General features: G+C 42.6%; 1 protein-coding gene across 2 annotated transcripts in view; it reads left to right on the top strand.

Annotated features, from left to right (window-relative positions):
* EP300 (EP300 lysine acetyltransferase) overlaps nucleotides 1–20,181 on the top strand; it is a 64,251-nt gene that overhangs the window by 20,606 nt on the left and 23,464 nt on the right. Inside the window, exons 3-17 of one of the 2 annotated variants that reach the window (XM_075727615.1) lie at nucleotides 3,524–3,700; nucleotides 4,740–5,001; nucleotides 5,595–5,708; nucleotides 6,622–6,858; nucleotides 9,445–9,538; nucleotides 10,244–10,378; nucleotides 10,785–10,902; nucleotides 11,416–11,590; nucleotides 13,708–13,785; nucleotides 14,655–14,764; nucleotides 15,254–15,409; nucleotides 16,488–16,928; nucleotides 18,035–18,223; nucleotides 18,929–19,085; nucleotides 19,654–19,772. In XM_075727615.1, coding sequence (XP_075583730.1) covers nucleotides 3,524–3,700; nucleotides 4,740–5,001; nucleotides 5,595–5,708; nucleotides 6,622–6,858; nucleotides 9,445–9,538; nucleotides 10,244–10,378; nucleotides 10,785–10,902; nucleotides 11,416–11,590; nucleotides 13,708–13,785; nucleotides 14,655–14,764; nucleotides 15,254–15,409; nucleotides 16,488–16,928; nucleotides 18,035–18,223; nucleotides 18,929–19,085; nucleotides 19,654–19,772 — 2,562 coding nt within the window. The remainder of the gene's footprint in view (nucleotides 1–3,523; nucleotides 3,701–4,739; nucleotides 5,002–5,594; nucleotides 5,709–6,621; nucleotides 6,859–9,444; nucleotides 9,539–10,243; nucleotides 10,379–10,784; nucleotides 10,903–11,415; nucleotides 11,591–13,707; nucleotides 13,786–14,654; nucleotides 14,765–15,253; nucleotides 15,410–16,487; nucleotides 16,929–18,034; nucleotides 18,224–18,928; nucleotides 19,086–19,653; nucleotides 19,773–20,181) is intronic. The other variant, XM_075727617.1, reaches the window with a different exon arrangement.

The raw sequence follows: 20,181 nt of genomic DNA, 5'->3' as shown, positions 1-20,181 counted from the left end.
GTGAGGTGAGTAGAGGAAGAAAAACAGCAGATGGGATGGATAAGAAGAGAAATGGGAAGAGCAGTGGAAGGAGGTGGTGGCCAGGAAGGAGTGAGTAAAGGTTGCACTTGCTGACTTGTAGCTATGATTCAGCCATGTATGTTTTTGCATGATATTGCAGATGAAGCCTTGTACTTGTCTCATGCAGTGGTACTAACACCATCTTTCTTTGGCTGGTTCTTCTGCACTCAATTGTTTACCTACCCCTCACTCCCAATAGATCATTAATATGATGATGAACTATATGTCAGTCTTTCTGGTTGTTTCCTACTGATAAAATTCTACAGGATTATTTTTATCTTCCTTCTGTAGTCATGAGGTCATCCATTTCTTCTTGTTTGATGTTTTCTTTTATTTGTATTTCTCAACATGTCACAGCAAGACATGAGCATGCTCCTGCTTCTTGTGCTAGGGTCATAAGGCCACCTTGTACCAGGTGAAGAATCTCCCAAATGACCCTTCTCTTGACTCAGTCTAGAGTTGCATGCAGGTTGTTGGTGTCAGGTTAGTGGGTCTGTGACAGCAGGACCGGAGGGGGGCGGGGGCAGGCATTGCTGTGAGGTTCAGCTGAGGATCTGACAGGTGTCAGTCTCACTTGGACCAAGTGATGGCTGCTGATTTGTTCCAGGAGATCTTGTGGAATTTATTTTTTAGTATCCTTCTTAAGTGTTGCTTGAGTGTGTAGCTTTTGAAGTCAGTTTGACATGCTTGCCCTCCAACCTGGCCTGGGCTTCTCTGGTCTTTGCCTCTCCTATAGGCTGAGATGGGGAACTGAGGATTACCCCCCTGTTGTGGGCAGCTGGGCTGAGCTGGACATGTAGTCTTATGCTGCCAAGGTCCCTGGGTACAGTGAGGTGGGAGAAGTCCCCCCAGTGAGGTAGATGATCGTTCTCAGCCGAGGGAGAGTGGAGCCCTACACTTCTGTCATGGAGACAGCCTTGTTTGAGGGGGCTGGTTTTGCACCCCAAACAGTGCCAATGGCTCATGCTTGAGAAAATGTCAGAGATCTTTGTGCTGGGCCAACTTGATTAGTACATTTGAAACAGCCAGATGCTTCACATAAACTTTATGTCCAGCAGCGTTGCAGATAGGAAGGTTGACTGGCATGGTCAAACCTCATCCCTGAGTTTCATCAAAAAGCTTCCATTTTGGATGACATAGCAAAGGTGCTTTTTTAAAAAAGTCTAGGTTTGGGTTTCTCCCCCTGCAGTCAGGACAGATCTGGCTCATTAGGCCACAGTTATTCTGAATACTTTAGTATCAATGTGTAAAGTCCCCAGTTGTCTGAGTTGGGTATCTTGGTTTCTCCCTGAGGCACCAGGGTGTGAAAATGTGCCTTCAGCCTTCAATTCTGAGTTGTTTGGTTAGGTCCTTTTTTAAGGCCTGATAGCAGCATAAGTTGCAGAAGTCATATGGGCGCAGTGTTAGTGATGGCCAGCATAGTCTGTGCTTTAGTGTACTCTCAGGTGTCAGATAACTTTGGGAGCTATGACTGAACTTGAAAAATTTGCTTAGAAATATCTGGTTTTGGGGATGTACCTGCTTTCAAAACCCTTTCTGGAGCCAAAGGGATCAGGCTATCTTACAGGAAGAGATACCTTGTTTTCTTAACAGTGGGAAATAATTCCCGCTGTCCGTCCTTCACTAAGTCTTGAACCTGTTGGTCAATTTGAGGCAGCGATGATGGTGGGGAAGAGTCCTGAAAGTGTGTTTGACTCCTTACGTTTTTCTTCTCCCTTTCCCTTCTGCTCAGCTTGCACATAAGATCTCATTAGTCTTCTGAGGGGAGAGGCAGGAAGGGTTTTGAGTCTTACCTGGTTTTGGCAGCAGCTACCTCATTGGTCACCATATGTGTATTCATCACAGTCAAGACACGGCAGGGGTGGTGCCAAAGGAGGCAGAGGAAAGGAAGCTTTTTTAGTTCTGCCTGATCATTGCATAGTTTGTTTATGTGCCATGTGTAGAGGTTCTTTTCATTGCTTTCTAATGAATTACTGCTGTGTGATTATGGTTATTGCTGGGGGAGGGGAGATGTCCTCAAGGAAATTCACTTGTACATATCAGGTGTCTAAAGTGGCAGGTTCTTCAGTGAGTTTTGTGCTCCTTTTCCTGTAGCTTGGGTTTGATGCTGCTTCATTTTGTAAATGCAACTGAAGGCCATTATAATGGATTGGCAGATGTTACAACCTGAAAAAGGAAAGTGTTTGACTAATCATGGGTAATCTCTGGCCATGTAGGTTACTTCTCTGTGCAGGTTGGAAAGCTTGGTAAAGAGCAGAAACAAGGTGTTTCTACTAGGGGAGGATGCTTTGAGGGTAAATGTGGGAGTGATTGGAAACAAACCTACTACAGGAGCTTGTTTGGATGCAGGAAAATGCCCAGGCTTGAACCAAAAAGCATCAAGGAGACTGAACATTGTCTAGTCAAATGCTGATGTGAGTTGAAACAATACAGCTCTTTAAAGTATTTTTGTGCCTTTATTATTATGCATTATGGCTCCTCTAGGATCCTGCCTTGAGTAATGGTGAGAGCTTGGTAATCAGGTCTCCAGTTTTCCTGGTCCTCTATGGCTAGTTGTTTTGGTCTTAGAAGGCCAAATTTCCCCTGAAAAGATAGATGGAAATGCGGGGGGAGTCAGAGGACAAATAATTTTACTAGCAAGATTGGTCCTGACTGTTCTTTAGATTCTGGGGCATTCTGAGGCAACAAATGGTATATTCTGGTATGCTAAAACTGTTGAATATGCAAATAGGCAATGCATATTGCAGAAAGGAGCATATAGCTTGTGTGAAATACAAATCTACTTCCTCTGTGGATGAATGGTTCACTAGCTTTGTTTTGTTTGCAGAGTTCCTTCCTGCCATCTCCTTTGACCTCTAGTACTGCTCACTGCAAATGAGTTACTGTGCTTGTGTATGGTTTTACCTATGTCTATCGTGTATTCTTAAACTGAAAACAGTCGTGTACTGAAAATGCAGACATGCATTGTTATGGCTGTCTGGAGAGGAGTTGTGGGAGTGCTGACAGTTGGGTAGGAGGTTTTTGGGATAAACCCTGCTGATATGAATGAAGGTGGTATTTGTCTCCATTTGGAGTCTGCACAGATGCAGGGAGCAGAAAAATTCTTCCAGACTTGCAAGTTATATAGTCCATGGTAGAAATTTGTGATTGGGAAAGCTGAAATGAGAAATCTGCTGAATAAAATCTTCTATAAAGAAATAATCAGGCCAACTCTGACCAGACTGACCTCAAAGGTTGGTAAGTTGGCCTCACTCTTTTTATAGGAACTGTCTGGTTGAGGAGTTAATGTTGTGTGATGGGTAAATACATGCACATAAGGGAGGAGGGGAAGCATGTGGATCAGTATTGTGTTGGAGCTGGTTCATGGCTGTGGTCACTCTTGCTTCTCTGAAGCATTCATGTCCCTTTTACATTGTGAACTTAAGCTGTCTTACTTGAACATCTTAACCATTTTAATTCCTAGATGGGAATGATGAGCAATCCCAGCCCTTATGGCCAGCCATATAGTCAGAATACTGGACAGCAGATTGGAGCCAGTGCACTTGGGCCTCAGATGCAGAATAAAGCTGGACTGCAGAATAGCTTGCCACAGTTTCCAATGGACAAGAAGCCAGTTCCTGGGGCAGGAATGCCTACCATGGTAAGTAGAATGAAAGATGTCTCCAGAAGATGTTTGGTAGACCAAAGTGGAGCAATATGCTCTGGTGCTGTCATGTTACAGGGTTTTTCAGCTGTCATACCCAGTGTGAATTGTAACTGAGTAATTGGTGAAGCCTCCTTGTAAACTGAAAGGCTAATGCTAGTATTAGAGCTGTGGGAGAACAGGGATTTAGAAATGCAGGTAGCTCAGCTCTAAAAATCTGGAGACCTCCAGAAACATCCTCTAAAACCCTCTGTGAAGAGTCCGTTAGAAACTGAAGGCTGTTGAACTGAAGTGATACAAGCAACATAGAGTCCCTGAGCTTCTCTTCTTTGCTGAGTGCTCCTCAAATGTCACCTAGAGGAAATACAAAGAAGTCTGAAGAAATAAACAGAACTACAGAAGAAATACTAGATGGTGCCATACTTGACATTAGTTCTGTGGCATGTATTATCCTGAAGTTATGCTTCATCTCCAGCAGAGACTAGGAGATGCTTGTTTTGAATGCCTCTGTGCAAGTTTCCCAATGGAAAAAGGTTCCCAGAACTTCCCCTTCCTTCTTTTCTAGGAACAGTCAAATTGAGGCACCTTATACTGAAATAGAGGGGAAAATCTATTCACTCTAAAAGGTGCTTTCTTCCATTAATGCAAGAATTGTGGATGCAACTTTCTAACCTCCAAAATGAGGAGGAGATTTGTGGTCTAAGTGCTTTTAACATTTTCTGGTTGGTCTAGCACCACAAATTAACCTGTGAGCATGTGCAAAGCTCTGCTGGTCTTTGATAAGGCAAGAGCTAGGACTAGGAGAGTGATATGGGGAAGAAATTGTGGATTGCAAGAGAATTATTGCCAGGACTGTTGCTAAGGGATATATTTAATGAGTCATCCAGAACTACAGATAGGTGGGCTATTCCCTTAATCACAGAATGTATTAGTTGTTTCTCCTCTTCGATTTTTTTTGTTGTTGTTGTTTACTTGCCAAATGGATTATTCTTAAAAACAGATTTATTTCTGGGAATTTCCTTTCCACCTTCTCCAGGGCCAGCAGCAGGCTCCCCAAGTTCAGCAAGCTGGGATGGGGCCAACAGCTTCTCAAGGAATGGGGTCTGGAGCACCGACAGCAGATCCAGAAAAACGCAAACTCATTCAGCAGCAACTAGTTCTCCTCTTACATGCTCACAAGTGTCAGCGGCGAGAACAGGCCAACGGGGAGGTGCGACAGTGCAACCTCCCTCATTGCCGAACCATGAAGAATGTCCTGAACCACATGACACATTGTCAGGCTGGCAGATCTTGCCAGGGTAAGTGGAGGAGTGGTTATATAGATGCGGTCAACGTGTGCAGGATGAGACGGGCTCCTAGAAAGAGAACTAGTGGGTTGCTTGGGAAGTAAATGTGTTTTTTTAACCTACCTGTCCCCTTTAGAATGGAAATCATAAACTACTGAGCCTTTAAAGTTTAGCAATAGCTAGCCAGGAATTAAGCTACTACTGGCACTGGTGAACTCTTAGTCTATCCTAGTAGCCAAGGAAAACATATGCTTCCTTTTTGGTAGCCTAGGCTCATCTGGGTTGCGCCATTTGCTGGCATCTCAATTGCCTGGTACAGTATGCCTGATGTATATGGTGTTATCCTTTGAGCCAGGGATACATAGGCTTGGGTGTATAATGTAGAGCTTTCAAGTAAGCTTTAGTTGGGTCAATAGTACTTGAAGAAATTACCTACATTTTCAGGGCTAGTTAGTGCTGAACTATTTCAGGTAATACTTTACTGACCTGTGTTGATACAGATGTGCGCCCTGAGAGAAATAGTTGCTCCCTACCCAGTTTGTGTTGACCATGTGGAGATTCTGGCAGTAGTTTGTAAAAGTTTTTCATTCCCCTCCCTTTCTCAGTGGCACATTGTGCGTCTTCCCGACAAATCATCTCGCACTGGAAGAATTGTACGAGACATGACTGTCCTGTATGTTTGCCTCTCAAAAATGCTGGGGACAAAAGAAATCAACAATGTAAGTCTACTGGGGAGTTCTGTCTATTGAATAAAACATGAAATGCATGTTGGGAGTTAAACTTGCTTGCACCCAGGTGATAGTGGTGATGCCCTTCAACCTGGGAACATGTAAGATGATTTTCCTCTTGCTTTAGAGTTGCAGAGTATTTTTATGTCTCTGATAAGCTAGTGTTTATGGAAGCTTTCTAATTTGATTGGATTTTCCTAGCAGGAGAGTGGTATGGGTGAACAGGTCATAGCTCTCTCAACCAAAAGATTGGCTTTTCGCTATCACCTCTTCCAGCTGGCCATGTTTTGGAGACAGATGTGCACAGACACAGAGGGTTGTGTCATTTCAGCCCTGATGATACTTGGTTCTGTCTTCATCCTTTGTTTACATCAGATGTCTCTTCCCCCTTCTCTTTGTGTCCCCTTCGTCTTCCTGCCAAAATCTTTGGCAAGATTTTTGTCATTGTGTTACCTGTATGGTTTTTTCTCTTGTTTCTTAATGTTACTTTGGGCTCTTCTCATGACTAACGTGAGCTATTTCTTGTTTTAAGAAAATTTAAAAAAAAAAAAAAAAAGCATTACAGTGGCTGCTGAAGAGCTGTATGTACCCTTCTGCCTTTAGCCTCTGTGACATGGTGTGCCTCTGTTTTCAGTTTGAAGCAAACAGATGTGTCCTAGAGACTTAGGGTGGGATTTCCTCTCAGCAGCTCCAGGGGAAGACAGCATGTTGTTGGAATGGCTGGTGGGGTCAAAACTTGTTTCCCTGTTTCAAGTTTTCCAGACTTGGCCTCTTCTCTGCATGCTCCTAGAAGGAGATGTTTTAGTTCTGAACAGTCAGTGCACTCTTCATGTTCTTTCCCTGTTTTCGTGGTCCTCTTTGGCTACCTCCTGCTGTCTTTATTAACTTGGCATGTCTCTTCCAGCACTGCTGGGCGGAGCTGCAGTAGGACTTGCAAATACTGGCTCTGTGGGCGTGGGGCAGCAGACAACACCCAGCATAAACACTACCAGTCAGATAGACCCCAGCTCCATTGAGAGAGCCTACGCAGCCCTTGGACTGACCTATCAAGGGAACCAGATGCAGACACAGCCCCAGGCTCAAGTGAAGAATCAGCAACAAGGACAGTCACCCCAGGGTCTGCGTCCTATGAATCCTATGAGTAAGTTTATCTGTTAGTATTAAAATACAAAGTATGGGCAACTTCCCTGTGCTATATCTAATGCAAATTTTCTTAACCTATTAGCTTAATACTGCTAGTTAATTTGCAAAAGGTATGGCTTTGAAATATTTTAGACTTGAGATAGCAGCCTGCTCAGTGGAACAGGAACATTAGAGAGCCTGGATGCCTTCTCTTGGAAAACAAGTTCTCCGGGAAAAGTATTTTCTTCGGAAAAATTATTTTTTTCTTTTTTTTTTTTTTTCTTTGAGAACCGATTTTCCAAAGTACTTTATTTAATGTTATTTTGTAGCTTTATAATTGTACTGTAGTGCCAGTTTCTGGCTTTAGGAGTTTAATTGGAAATGCATGCATTGGAATGACTGTTTCAAGTGTATTTCCTTGTCACTCAGACTGCAGCATTTTACAGTTGTATCTCAGATATGTAATGTTTGTTTTAAAAATGAAAAGTAGTAAATAACAGACTCTCTCTGAGTCCTGTCATGTGGACTCACGTAACTGTAAATTGGCTGCCTTATTGCAAAATCACAAACGACTACATAAGAATTTTAATTTGAAGTGCCGTTAATTCTAACCTGGCTATCACTGGTGTCAAATGAAGTAACCTTTAACCACCAAATCTAATTTTGATAGTTGGAGATCATATCACAGGAATCTTTCTCACCCCCAGGTCTTTGCTTGAGTTGCTTAAGTAGAGGTGTGGTTTTTAATGGAAAAGAGGAAAGATGAGCTGGTAGAGATTTGTCACAAACTTGTATTGAGTTTGCAGTGATCCTGCCTATACACCCCATGAGAAGCTCGTGTACGGAAGGAGTGTACAGGAGTGCCCAGGGGAAGCACCTGAGAGATTGCAGAGGAAAGTAGCAGTTGGTTGCAGTTTGATGTGCTGTTTCTGCACCAAGGGACGTGCTATTCCTGAGTTACTCAAGAAGAAGTTATTGGGTAGACTTGTTAATGAGATGACTGGTCCTTGTAGGTTGCATGTGACTTGTATACTGCTAAAACTTTGCCTTCCAGTATGCAAAACCTTTTTTAAGAAAGGAGGGGTGGAAGGTCCTGAGGGCTTAGTCTTAAAACGTAAAAATAACACAGTTTTCTTCTGTGCATTAGAGTGTTTTACAAATAGATTAATTTCTAGAAGCCGCAGAATGTTACAGCAAGGGCCTTGAAAGTTTGAAAGGAATGCATCATCACTTTTTCTGCAGCAAAATGGTTCTGGTTTTGTATTTATTTATAGACGCAGTTTGGCCTGTGCATTCTTATTGGGCATTCCTTGTAGCACTGGTAAGAAAATCCAGTGAGATGGGGTTGAAAAGCTCTTGGAGAATGAAGAACTGAAGCTTAATGTAGAAAGGACAAGCATGGAGAGTGTAGACTTTTGACTATTGTTTCATTATTAGGGGCAAGTGGCTGATTACAAGTGAGACAGGAATCATCAGGTCATGGCCTACATGACAACAGGGCTAGTTTAGGAGAAAGAGCAGGATTTGGTGAGGAGCGCGGTGTGAAAAGATGCAGTCCTAAGCAGATCAAACAAATGGTTGGTTTTGGCACTTGAAAAGGGAGAGTTAAGGCAAAGGTTGACAGTTGTCTTTACATCAGCTTGCTCTTAGATGGCAAAGTGAATCTGGGAAGGAGAAAAAAGTGACTAAGGGAAGGGAGGCTGGAGGCAGCTTTAGGAAAAGTCTGTTAAACATTTGGTTGCGATAGTAAAGGTGTGTATTAGACTTAATTATACATAATTTCAGTGGATTTCTCTTGTATGCAGTATCTTAATTTTGCTTGAAAGACAGATTCTCTAGGATTCAGATATCCTAAATACATGCAAAGCTTGGTAATGGCTTTCGTGCTGCTCTCATAACTTCACAAAGTGAGCTATTGGGAAGTTCCAGACAGAAGTATGCTGCATTTTTCCTCACTATTTGAGTCTTAACTGTAGTGTGTGGTGAAAGTAGGCACCTTTTTAAGGTGATTGAGATCTGCTGTGATTCAGAAAAGCAGATTTTGGTACGTAACAAATTGGTAGAGGTTTTTCCTGCAAAAGGATTGTCAGATTTTCTTTCTTGGTACAAAGACTGGAGTTAGTTGTAGGATCCTTAAATATGGAGTGGGTGAGAGGGGACCTTGTCAGATGTAGGCAGTAGCTGATGTTTTTGAAGCCTTTGTGAATATATATCCTAAGCCTTTGAATGACAAAAAAATACCCCAAACCGCTTTTAGACAACAAAACGAGAAGTGGTTGGTAATACTGAATCTTTAGGGAGTCTCAGAAAAGGGCTCTGGTACCTAATATTTGCAGCAAATCTAAATTATTTGTTTGTTGAGAAGTTCAGGAAGATGTGCAGAAGAGTAGCGTGGTGTGATGCTTCTCTTGGAGGTCGCCAGTGTTGTGCCTTGGACTTTTTCTAAGTGTGTAAAATGAGGAGGGTAAAGAGAGCAACGGTTAATTAAGCTCCCTTCACAAAAGTCAAAGTACTTGAAAGTCTAGACCCTTGTTATTGCTGGGTAATTATTGATTTTGCACAGTAAAGGGGCTGTTCATTTGAGAATACTTACTTTGTTTTCTAGGTGCAAATCCAATGGGAGTGAATGGAGGAGTAGGGGTTCAAACCCCTAATCTGCTGCCTGACTCAATGTTACATTCAACCATGAATTCTCAAAAGTAAGTTGAATTATTCTCTGCACCCCAAAGATTTTGTTCAGCTGCAAATGCTGCTGATTGGTACAAATGAGATGGAAGGGGGTGCACGTAAGGATATTGCATGCTTATACTGGGAGGGACTAACTGATCCTTGCTGCTAAAGGGCAGTTGGAAGAGAAGCCTTGTAGTTGTGATGTCTTTGTTCTTACCCTTTCTGAAGGTCTTGGTGACCATTTTAACTTTGTTACTACTTGCAGACTGACTTTTTTAGGCCACAGAGGTTACAAGCATTGGTCTGCTTTAGTATCTGGGCAGATCTGAAGCTCCAGTGCATTTATGGATGAGGATGGCATACCACAAACTTGCCATTGAGGTGCAGCGGGAGTAAGGGGCAAGTTATTCACTGAGGTGTAAAACCAATCCTTGTGCTTAGTAATCTCATGGCACTTCTTGCATAAACAGTGAGGTAAATTCCATTGATGGCTCTCTCTCCCTTTGGATTTTGTAGCTTTTGTTACAGTTTTCCAAATCCTTGGGTAGGACAGCATGTACTCTTTCACAGCATTGTTTTGGTGTCTGTGCAGCTATTTCTGCAGAGTTTGTCCATTGATTAGGGAATGGCTGAACTAGCACTTTGTCCTAACATTATTCTAAAAGAGGCTATGACTGTAACATGACTAAGCTTGGGCTAGACTTTTGCCCTCAATTCTTGCTCTGTTTTTGAAGCCCCATGATGAGCGAAAGCGCCAACGTTGCCAGTTTGGGAGCCATGCCAACAGCTCAACCATCCAATACCGGAATTCGAAAGCAGTGGCATGAAGACATTACTCAGGATCTCCGAAACCACCTTGTTCATAAACTGTGAGTAGCTAATACCAAAACAATCTCCTGTGGGGTGAGTTGCTGCCTCTGAAGTATGTGTGTGGGGCAGGAGGAAGCCCGGCTTCCAAAACCAGGGGACCAGGGAGTGACTTTTGTCAGGGTCCATGAGAAGAGAAAGCAAAAGCATGAAAGGTGCATTGTTGCTTTCCTGGTTGTTAATGGAGCTGCACCTGCTGTCTTGGGGCTGTTGTATCAGAAGTGTTCCGCTCCATACTCAAGCCATCTACGTGGGGGCCGTGTCCGCTGGGAGCAGTGGCAGTGCCACAGTCTGTCGGAAGATTTGCTTGCTGCTTTGTGTTTGGATCACTGGGGTTAGTGCTGATGTCCTGGTCTGGGGACATCCTAATCACTTGCATGTGGGTGTTTTTTTCTTCCCCCCTCCCAGAGTCCAAGCCATATTTCCTACTCCTGACCCTGCAGCACTGAAGGACCGGCGTATGGAGAATCTGGTGGCGTATGCTCGGAAAGTGGAAGGGGATATGTATGAATCGGCCAACAGCAGGGTGAGATGCCATGCTCTGTCGTCCAGTCGAGTGTGCGTCTGCCTTGATCCCATAGTGATAGGGGAGGAAGAGGAGTGAAAGCACAGCTGAGAGTCCCAGGCTGAGGAAGCATGTGTTCAGGGGCTGCTGGATGGGGTCTAGGAGCCAGCCAGCTGCAGGCTTGTGCCTGGCTGTGCGGGGAGTCAGGGTGGTGTCTGTCAGGGTGTGCTGCGCCTGAGACTTGTCAGGGTTCCCTGAGGGCAGCGTAAAGCTCTTCACTGTGGTTCTCCCAAAGAAGCGTTGGGCACGAGGAGAAGTGTCCGGCGTTGTCCTAATGGTTGCCAGCAATGCGCTGAGCAGTGCCCCTTTTTGCCCTCCTGTCTGCCCGGCAGCCCCTGCAAAGGGAGAGCCACCCCCACGCAAGCAGAAATGTGTGTGTGGAAGGCTGTTTTCCAAGCTTGCATTGGTGGGACCTGTTGGCTTTACTTAATGTGTGTGTCATCTCCTTTCCGGACTTGTATTCCTCCCCAACAGGCAGAGTACTATCACTTGCTAGCGGAGAAGATCTACAAGATTCAGAAGGAGCTGGAGGAGAAACGAAGAACCAGGCTGCAGAAGCAAAACATGATCCCAAATGCTCCGGGCATGCCACAGGCTCCCATGAACCAAGGGCCCAACATGGGACAGCCCCAGCCAGGGATGTCTGCAAGTAAGGACAGTTGGGTTACTGACTACCTGGTGTGGGGGAATCGTGTACTGTCATTTTGCTAGGCCTGTAACCATTTTGCCCTTCTTGTTTTGCTGGTACCTGGCTTGCTCAAAGTTAAACAGTTCTCCTCTTTGTTCAAAAGTACTTGCAAAATTTTTGCCTTGCTTATGTGTTCATTAATGATGATAGATTGTCTAAAAGCATTTAGTCTTCTGAACAAATTGCAATATTGTAAACCTTTACACTTTGAAGCTGGATGGAATGGAGATGAAGTTGCATTCTTAATGTAATAGAACTTCAGTATCATTAGATTCACTTCTAGAATTGATTGATACAAAGATAACTTTGGTTACTATAAGAGAAATATATTTTCATAATATTTAGTGGTGTGGCTGTTAACTATTGTTGCTAAATAGAGTATGATGATTGGAGTACTTAGGTATTTATGCCTTTGAAAGTTTAGATAGTGCTTGTTCTATGCCACATCGGGTTTTTTGGACAAATGGCCTTTCCAGCATGCAATGAAAACCATATTTCACTTTTGTCCCCATGCAGCTGTCTTCCTTTTCACAGTAGTTCTGATACTTGAATTGACCTTCCTAGTGCTAAACTGATTACTATTCCTATTAGATTCCCTGCTACCCATGCATTTGTATTTTAGAATAAAATTGACTTTGGAGAGGAGTTAATGATCAAAACTATCATGTTACTAAAAAGTGTAATGCTTCTTTACAACATATAGGAAGGGACGAGGTGCTGTAGGCTGTCAGGTATCTAGTATATTTTTATTTGGGTAACAGATAAAACCAGGTAACACTAGTTATCGTGGATGATCTTTTTAGTTAGAAAGTGGAAAAAGGCATCTGCTGGCTTTATAATCTTGTATTTCTGGTTAAGTCCTATAAATAATTGCAGTGCAGGATTTTAAACTGTATGTTTCTATAATAGAATTGCATCCCTTACTCTGATTTAACTGTAACTAAGAGAACTAATATCTTTTTAACTATTTGAGCCAAAATCTGCTTTAAGGTTTTGGGTTTTTTGGTTTGGTTTTTTTTTTTTTCTGTGATTCTGGACTGACAGCTCTGGAGACTGAAATCGTCTGTCTTAAAACTAAGTGCAACAATTCTGCAAACATAGTTTCTAGAGCATACCCCACTCCACCCTGCCCCTGTCTCTCTCCTGAGAGCTTTCTTCTCAGAAGGATTTTCTCCTTCATTCATTCAGTCCTATGTGTTCTTAGATACTTTATGGTTAAGAATTGAGTTCTTAAGACACCTCATGGGAACAGATGTATAGCTGTCAAAGACACGATAATAAGTTGTCTAAGAAGATAGGGTCAAAATTTGAATTACTTGACTGAGAAGATAAACAAACAACCCAGAAAGTTTTTTTTGGTTCCCTCCCCCCCCCAAACACTGCAGAAAGATCCAGTAGCTCCAGGTATATGCTACAAGAATCTGAATCTGAGTGCTTCTCCTGCTTGTATTTGAATGTATCTTAGTAAATCCAGTTCTGGGTCTTTTTATGCTTGAAGCCAGAACAGGATTTACTGAGATGCATTACCAAGATCCAAGAAAGATGCTTAAGGTCAATGCTGTGACTTTATTTGCCATAACTTCTGTAGAAAGTTGATCTTCAGCAGTAGATGTGACACTTTTGGTTATTTATTGTGTACTCCAGTAGTTCTCAAACTTCAGAGCTTTGATAAATACTCTGTTGAACCATATAGTTTTCATAGTGTTTTAAATCTAGAGGTGCAGTAACAGTGTAGAGTGGTCTATAGAAGTTCTTGTGGTCTGGAATGTTCGTGAAAGGCTGAGTTTGTTGTTGTACCTTGATAACATACTTCAAATTTGTCCTCAGTTTCTGAAAGCTGACTCTTAAGTCAGAGGATATTTCTGTCAATGGGACATGCTCATATTTTTCAAGGAAGTTTCTGGTTTTGCTTCACACTTTGAGGACTCTTCGACAGTGTTTAAAGTTACTGGACTGTGTCTGCATGTTTGTGGTGTTTACACATGGGTTTTAGCATGTAATTCTCACTAAAATGTTTGGTGGATAAAACCTGTGGTCTTCTAAATGCCATCATCTTATTCCAATATCTTTTTTTCCAGATGGTCCTCTTCCCGACCCAACCCTGATACGTGCAAATGTGCCAAACCAGATGATGAATCGCATGCAGGCACAGCCAGGTAAATACTTGAAGAAAATTCACTACTGTGATTTTGAAGGAATCTTAGAATTGGGCTGCTCTTGCTGGAGTGTCATAGCCCTTGTTTCACCTGCAGTTTTTCCATTTGATTAAGAAAATAGCTAGCTATATTGTATAATACTTACATACTTTTATATATATTATATATAAAATATATATAAAAATAAATAATAGTATTTCATGATCTTGTGAATTTGAGCTGCACGTTAGCTGCTTGCTTTGTTAAATAAAGAACTCGATGCTTTTGAAACTTCTCATCGTGTGAACATAGGATGGTGGGGTCAGTCAAACATGGTGGGCCTAGCCAGCTTAGATGAGGACATGTTGGTGACAGAGGGGAGATAGTGAGAATTATTGCTCAGAAGGAAGGGGCAGAACTTTTAAGTATTCAAGAAATATTGTAGCCAACATACAAAGTACTTAAGGAAGTGATGATACAGTTTGGGATTCAGTAAGTCAATTTCTAATATGTAATTAAGATAATGCAACTTTCAGTAGAAAGTTGATCTTCAGCAGATATGACACTTTTGGTTATGTGTCACGTACTCCAGTAGTTCTCAAACTTCAGACCTTTAATAACAGTTAGTGGAAACAAGTCGGGGGGCGGGGGGGGGGGGGTAGTCTGTATTCTTAAGGAGTATGGTAGCTTGGACACTATATTTAAAATTATTCCATGTAACTGGTTGATAGAAGGAAATACTTCCTTTATAGTACTGCATGCTTGAAAACTGGTTGCTAGAAAATGAAATAAGGAAGAAACTGACAGCATTTCTTCTCCAAATGTTGAATGGTGCCCAAAGGAGAAGTCAGGCCTTTGTTTATAAGTGTTTTTTTGGCACAAACACACAGGAATGAATCAGTTTGGCCAGATGAATGTGCAGCTGTCACCAATGGGACCCCGGCAAACCCCTCCTCTTCAGCACCCTGGACAGCTAAGCCAGGCCGGGGCCATGAACCAGGTCAGTGTGTGTTTCTTCCAGGGTGTTGAGTTCCCAGGTTTGCTTCTGTTGGCTGTGGTTTCCTTAAAATAAATAAATTAATTTAAAGAATCAAGCATTATTTCTTCATTCTCTTGACCCTTTGGTTCCTCCTTTTGCATCTACGTGGAAAACTTTGGCTGGTCTGTGGTAAGCTTTTAGATCCTGGTGGTAAAAATTGCCTAAACATTAAGTTTTAACTGGCTTTTTGTGCTGTTGCATCCATAAAACAAGAAACAAAGATAAATCTTAAGTCACAGTCCCAATCTGAAATCAATATCCTTTTCCTTGGCTTACAAAGGAAATCATCATAACTCCTCTCTTTTGAGAGGAGCTTTAAGCAGGCTTTCCATATTGTATCCTACAGATAAGCGGCAAGCATCAATTTCTGCAACAAGATAAATGCTGTTTGTAAAATGTTATGGGGGTGCACGCATATTGTGTGAAATGAGTTCCTATCTTTTCCAACAGATGGGATTTCCTTCACGTATGCAGCAGCCAGGAGTTGGCCAGCCTTCTGGTCAGAATCAGTTTCTACAACAGACCCAGTTCCCTGCTTCGTCCCCAGGAATGAACACAGCGAGCATGCCTATGACTCAGCCTGGCAATCAGACACCGGTTTCTCAAGTAAGTTTCTGATTTCTGGAAGTGGTGTCGCAGGCTCTGTCATATACTGGTTTCATTGTTCAGTTAGTAGTAATGGAGGAGAACTTGTTTTCTCAAGATGCTTTCGGAATTATAGTCAACTGAATTAATTTACTGAGATTCTGCACTTGCTTGATGTAGCACTGCGAATGGCAAGGGTGAAATATTGTTGGCTTGTTCTCAGGCTTAAGTTTAAGTGTGACAGAGGAAGGGATTTTTTAAGTTTGGTTTTACGGAGCAAAGAAGAAATTATTACTGAGCATGCAGTAGTTAAGAATTTCTTGCTTAACAGTGAGGCAGCAGAGCCTGAGAGAGAGGTGGATTGTGGAAGAATAAGTCATAAAGGCTTGTCTGTCCAGGACCAGTGTGTGTTACTGGCTTTGGGGGATAGGAGGGTTATCACTAAAGATCTGAACTTATGGTCTAGCAGTTTCCTTTCTGTCCTTTCCCTCTCCCTTTTCAGCAAGAACCTTTCAGGCCAGGAAGAAGTAGGGAACGTCAGTTTGCTTCTCGTTGATGCTTCTTCCTAGTTTGCAGGCAAGATTATTGTGGAGTGACAGCTTTTTTTCCTTGACCAATACAATTTTTTTTGTAATCTCTTAATGGTACAGTTACAGCTGTACTTATTTCTGATGATAAATTCAGTTCCTGGTCTTGGGGGATGGGGGCATGGGCACACTAAGGATATTTGAATGTAGTTTTTCTCTGTGGTGCGTTGTCCCATATTCAGGATGTACAAATCTGCAGTTTTAGAAAGAAATGTTTTGCAAACTGGCAGTGTAGGTGTGCCGTTCTTTAAACATATCAACAAGTTATTCTATTGAAATGTGTCTCTTAGAGCTGAATAAATTTTAGAATAGCTTTATGTTCGTGTGGAGCAAAATAAATTGAATAGACCATTTCTCCTTTTGAAGTAGAGTTTTTTAAAAAAAAAAAAACAACGCATAATTTGTCACACTTTCAAAAGTATGCCAGTAACTGTGGGAAAGCAGCCATTTTACACTAATTCCTCTCCTTTTCTATTTCGAGTCATTGCAAATGTGTACTTGTTTTCGCACAGGCACAAATGACCAGCGCTTCCTGTCCTGTGAATTCTCCTGCAATGGCTCCAGGTTCTCAAGGGAGCCATATTCACTGCCCACCTCTTCCACAGCCTCCCATGCACCGAAATTCTCCTTCTCCAGTACCTAGTCGAACCCCAACACCTCACCACACCCCCCCAGGCTTGGGATCACAGCAACAGCAGGCAGCAGCAGCTGCCACTACTGCCCCCACACCTACTCCTCAGGCAATGCCACCTGGACCACAGTCGCAAACTATGCACCCCCCTCAAAGGCAGACTCCAACGCCTCCACAGGCACAGCTGCCTCCACAAGTCCAGCCTCCAGTTCCAGTTACCCCTTCCGCAGAGCAACAGCAGCAACCCTTGTCACAGCAGAGCACGACTGCATCTGTTCCCACACCAACAGCACCGCTGCAGCCTCAGCACCCCACAACACCTGTAAGGAAATACTTCATTTGTGCTTTCCCTGCAAATGTTTGAAGTGTAAGGTTTAATTTTCAGTTGGTCTTCATTTTTGTGCAAGCGTCTGATAATGGAGGTAGCTCCTGGCATGTTTAATATCAAAATAGGTTTTATTGCATTTGGGAAGTAGCCTTTTTGCATCAAGACAAGTCTGTAGATCCTCTGGTGTTTCCAGAGAGTGGGAGTATTTTTCGGTGTTCTAGTGCACATTTTGAAATTTGCTGTGAAACATGGATGAGGTCTGTAGTTACGTCTGCACTTGTATAGCGGTGGTGTACAATAGGGGAAACAGTAGGTAATTATATATATACTCTAGACCTTGCAGTGCATGTTTCTTTTGCGTGTTTTTCTGTAATTGTAGTTGTGTAGCAGTATGTTCATCAGGTGAAGCAAGTAGAAGGACTAGAGTGCATTTAAACTTGATGGAAACGTGGTATAGGTATGTCATGGTTTAACCCCAGCCAGCAACTAAGCACCATGCAGCCGCTCGTTCACTCCCCCTGCCCCGCTGGGTTGGGGGAGAGAATTGGAGAAGTAAGAGTGAAAAACACTCCTGGGTTGAGATAAGAACAGTTTAAGAATTGAAATAAAGTAAAATAGTAATGATGATAACAACAATATAATAATAGTAGTAATAATAATATACAAAGCAAGTGATGCACAATGCAATTGCTTGCCACCCGCCGACTGATACCCAGCCAGTTCCTGAGCAGCGATTGCTGCCCCCCAGCCAACTCCCCCCAGCTTATATACTGAGCATGACATCGTATGGTATGGAATAGCCCTTTGGTCAGTTTGGATCAACTATTCTGGCTGTTCCCCCCCAGTTTCTTGCGCACCTGGCAGAGCATGGGAAGCTGAAAAAGTCCTTGACTAGCATAAGCAGTACTTAGCAACAACTAAACCATCAGTGTGTTATCAACATTCTTCTCCTACTAAATCCAAAACATATCACTATGCCAGCTACTAGGAAGAAAATTAACTCTATCCCAGCTGAAACCAGGACAAGGTAAAAGGTAGATTAGAGAAAGAAAAATAAGTTCATTAGAAGCCTGATTGTAATGTGTGTTTTGTTCCCTCAGCTTTCACAGCCAGCTGTAAGCATTGATGGGCAGGTATCCAACCCCCCATCGACCAGCAGCACAGAGGTGAACTCTCAGCAGACTGTTCCAGAGCAGCAGCAGCCACCCTTGCAGGAAGTGAAAATGGATATTAAAACAGATGAAGGGGAACCAGAACAAACAGAGCTGCAAATGGAGGAGAAATCTGAGGTGAGGTTGTCGGCCACTTGTTGGTTAGAATACCTTTATCTAGTGCTGCTGGATGCTTTCTGTCTCCATGCAAGCCATTCCTTCCAGAGTTCAAGGAGAGCTGTAGGTGCTACCTGCTGCTGCTGTTCTGATTGTTGTCTTCCTCCGCTTCTTAAAGAAGGGTCTCTGTTTTGTGGTGAAATGGTGGTAGAAGCCAATGGTCACAGGAAGGACCATGATAATGTGATTGCAGCTGTGAGGCTTTTTGGTAAATGCCAATGTAAGAGGGCACTCAGGTCAGTTATTCAGATGTGATTGGCAGCTGTTAAATGCTAGAATAGCGGATATGTACATGATGGGCTGCTTTACTGGGCTCTGACAGCTTGTCACTGAGGACAGCTAGGAGTGTGGCCAACAGCAGTGTCATGCTGGCAGCCCCAGTGTAGGAGATAGTGTCAGAGTCAGACCTGCCTGAAGATCTGGATGAGTACCTGTGTGTCTGCTTGCAGCTCAGAACTGTTAGCAGCTCATTTTTTCTACTGCTGCAATGTTTAAAGATGCGTTCTAGCACGTCTGCTCAAGTTTTAGGCAAGTTTTGACTACAAAGTAGATACCCTTAATCCTAGGGAAGAGTGGTGGGTAGGATGGCAGGTAAGTTTAAAGGACAGAAATGTGGATGGGTGATTTCACAGGAGACTAAGTGACAGGCTCCAAACTATTTTCCAGGTTAAAGTAGAACCAGTCGTGGAGGAATGTAAACCAGACCCAATGGAACAAGAAGAGAAGAAATCAGAAGTGAAGACTGAAATACCAGAGGGGGAAGAAAGACCTACTACTCCAGCCACTCAGTCTTCTCCGGCAGCTGGGCAGTCTAAGAAAAAAAGTGAGCATGAACACTGTTTTGACTGAAATTCACTGCATCTCCCCAGAGAAATCTTGGGGACAAAAAACCTGAGCTTTCATCATTGGTACTCAGTAGGCTTATATGGATTGTTCTTTGTGGCTTTTGGGCAAAAATGTCTAATAACACATGTGCTTGTAATTGGCTTTGGGCAAGTTCTTTAAGGCTTCAGTATTAGACATTAAGCCTTAGTAAAATTGTCAACGCAATAGAGATTTGAAATATTCCTCAGTTACAGATTTTCTAGACAAGTTTTTTCTTGGGATGTCAGAGAGGGGCTGTATTTGGAATGTAGACCAGCTCTGTTAAATTAGTGGTGTCTTCCTATGATAAAACCAAGATTCTCTTTAATATTTTGGCCATCTCCTTGCGTCCAGGTGATCATTTTAATATCCTCCTCAGAACTCAGTGTTGCAGAGGATAAACAAGCCATGCTAAGTAACTTAAACCCATTATCTGTAGTCTTTTTCCACAGACCTCACATTTTCCAGCAGGTTTCTTCCTTATAGCTGTTTCTGCTGTCTTTCTAACGTTGATTGTTTTTTAAAAGTTTTCAAGCCAGAAGAGTTGCGACAGGCACTTATGCCAACACTGGAGGCACTTTACCGTCAGGATCCAGAGTCTCTTCCATTTCGACAGCCTGTGGATCCTCAACTACTAGGAATTCCTGTGAGTGTCTTAGCAAGATACTTTCCTGGCTTTGATTCAAAACTACTGTATTATGACATACCCGTTTGAGAACAGCTTAAGTCCTTCTTGTTAACATTTTTATATTGATGCATTTGAAGAGGTTTAGCTTAGACAGTGGAACATACAAAGTCTGACTTTGTTTTTGTTTTTTCAAAAGTTTGTTCAGTTCTCTGTTCCTTCGGATGAATAAACAGGTATCCTGTACATAGAAGTGATTACCAACAGATCCCCAGTGCTGTGTGGGTTTTTTATGGATGTTGCTTTATTATGTGATGCTTCTATTGCTGAATTCCATAGGTGTTTCTCATAATATGTGAAACTTGGCTGAATATGTGGGAAGTTAAGCAGATCAAGACCACTTTAAAAAAACCTAAATCCATCAATGATT

The sequence above is a fragment of the Pelecanus crispus genome, chromosome 1, assembly GCF_030463565.1.
Source record: "Pelecanus crispus isolate bPelCri1 chromosome 1, bPelCri1.pri, whole genome shotgun sequence".
In the NCBI taxonomy this organism is placed as follows: domain Eukaryota; kingdom Metazoa; phylum Chordata; class Aves; order Pelecaniformes; family Pelecanidae; genus Pelecanus; species Pelecanus crispus.
This window is presented reverse-complemented; position numbering and strand designations above follow the sequence as displayed.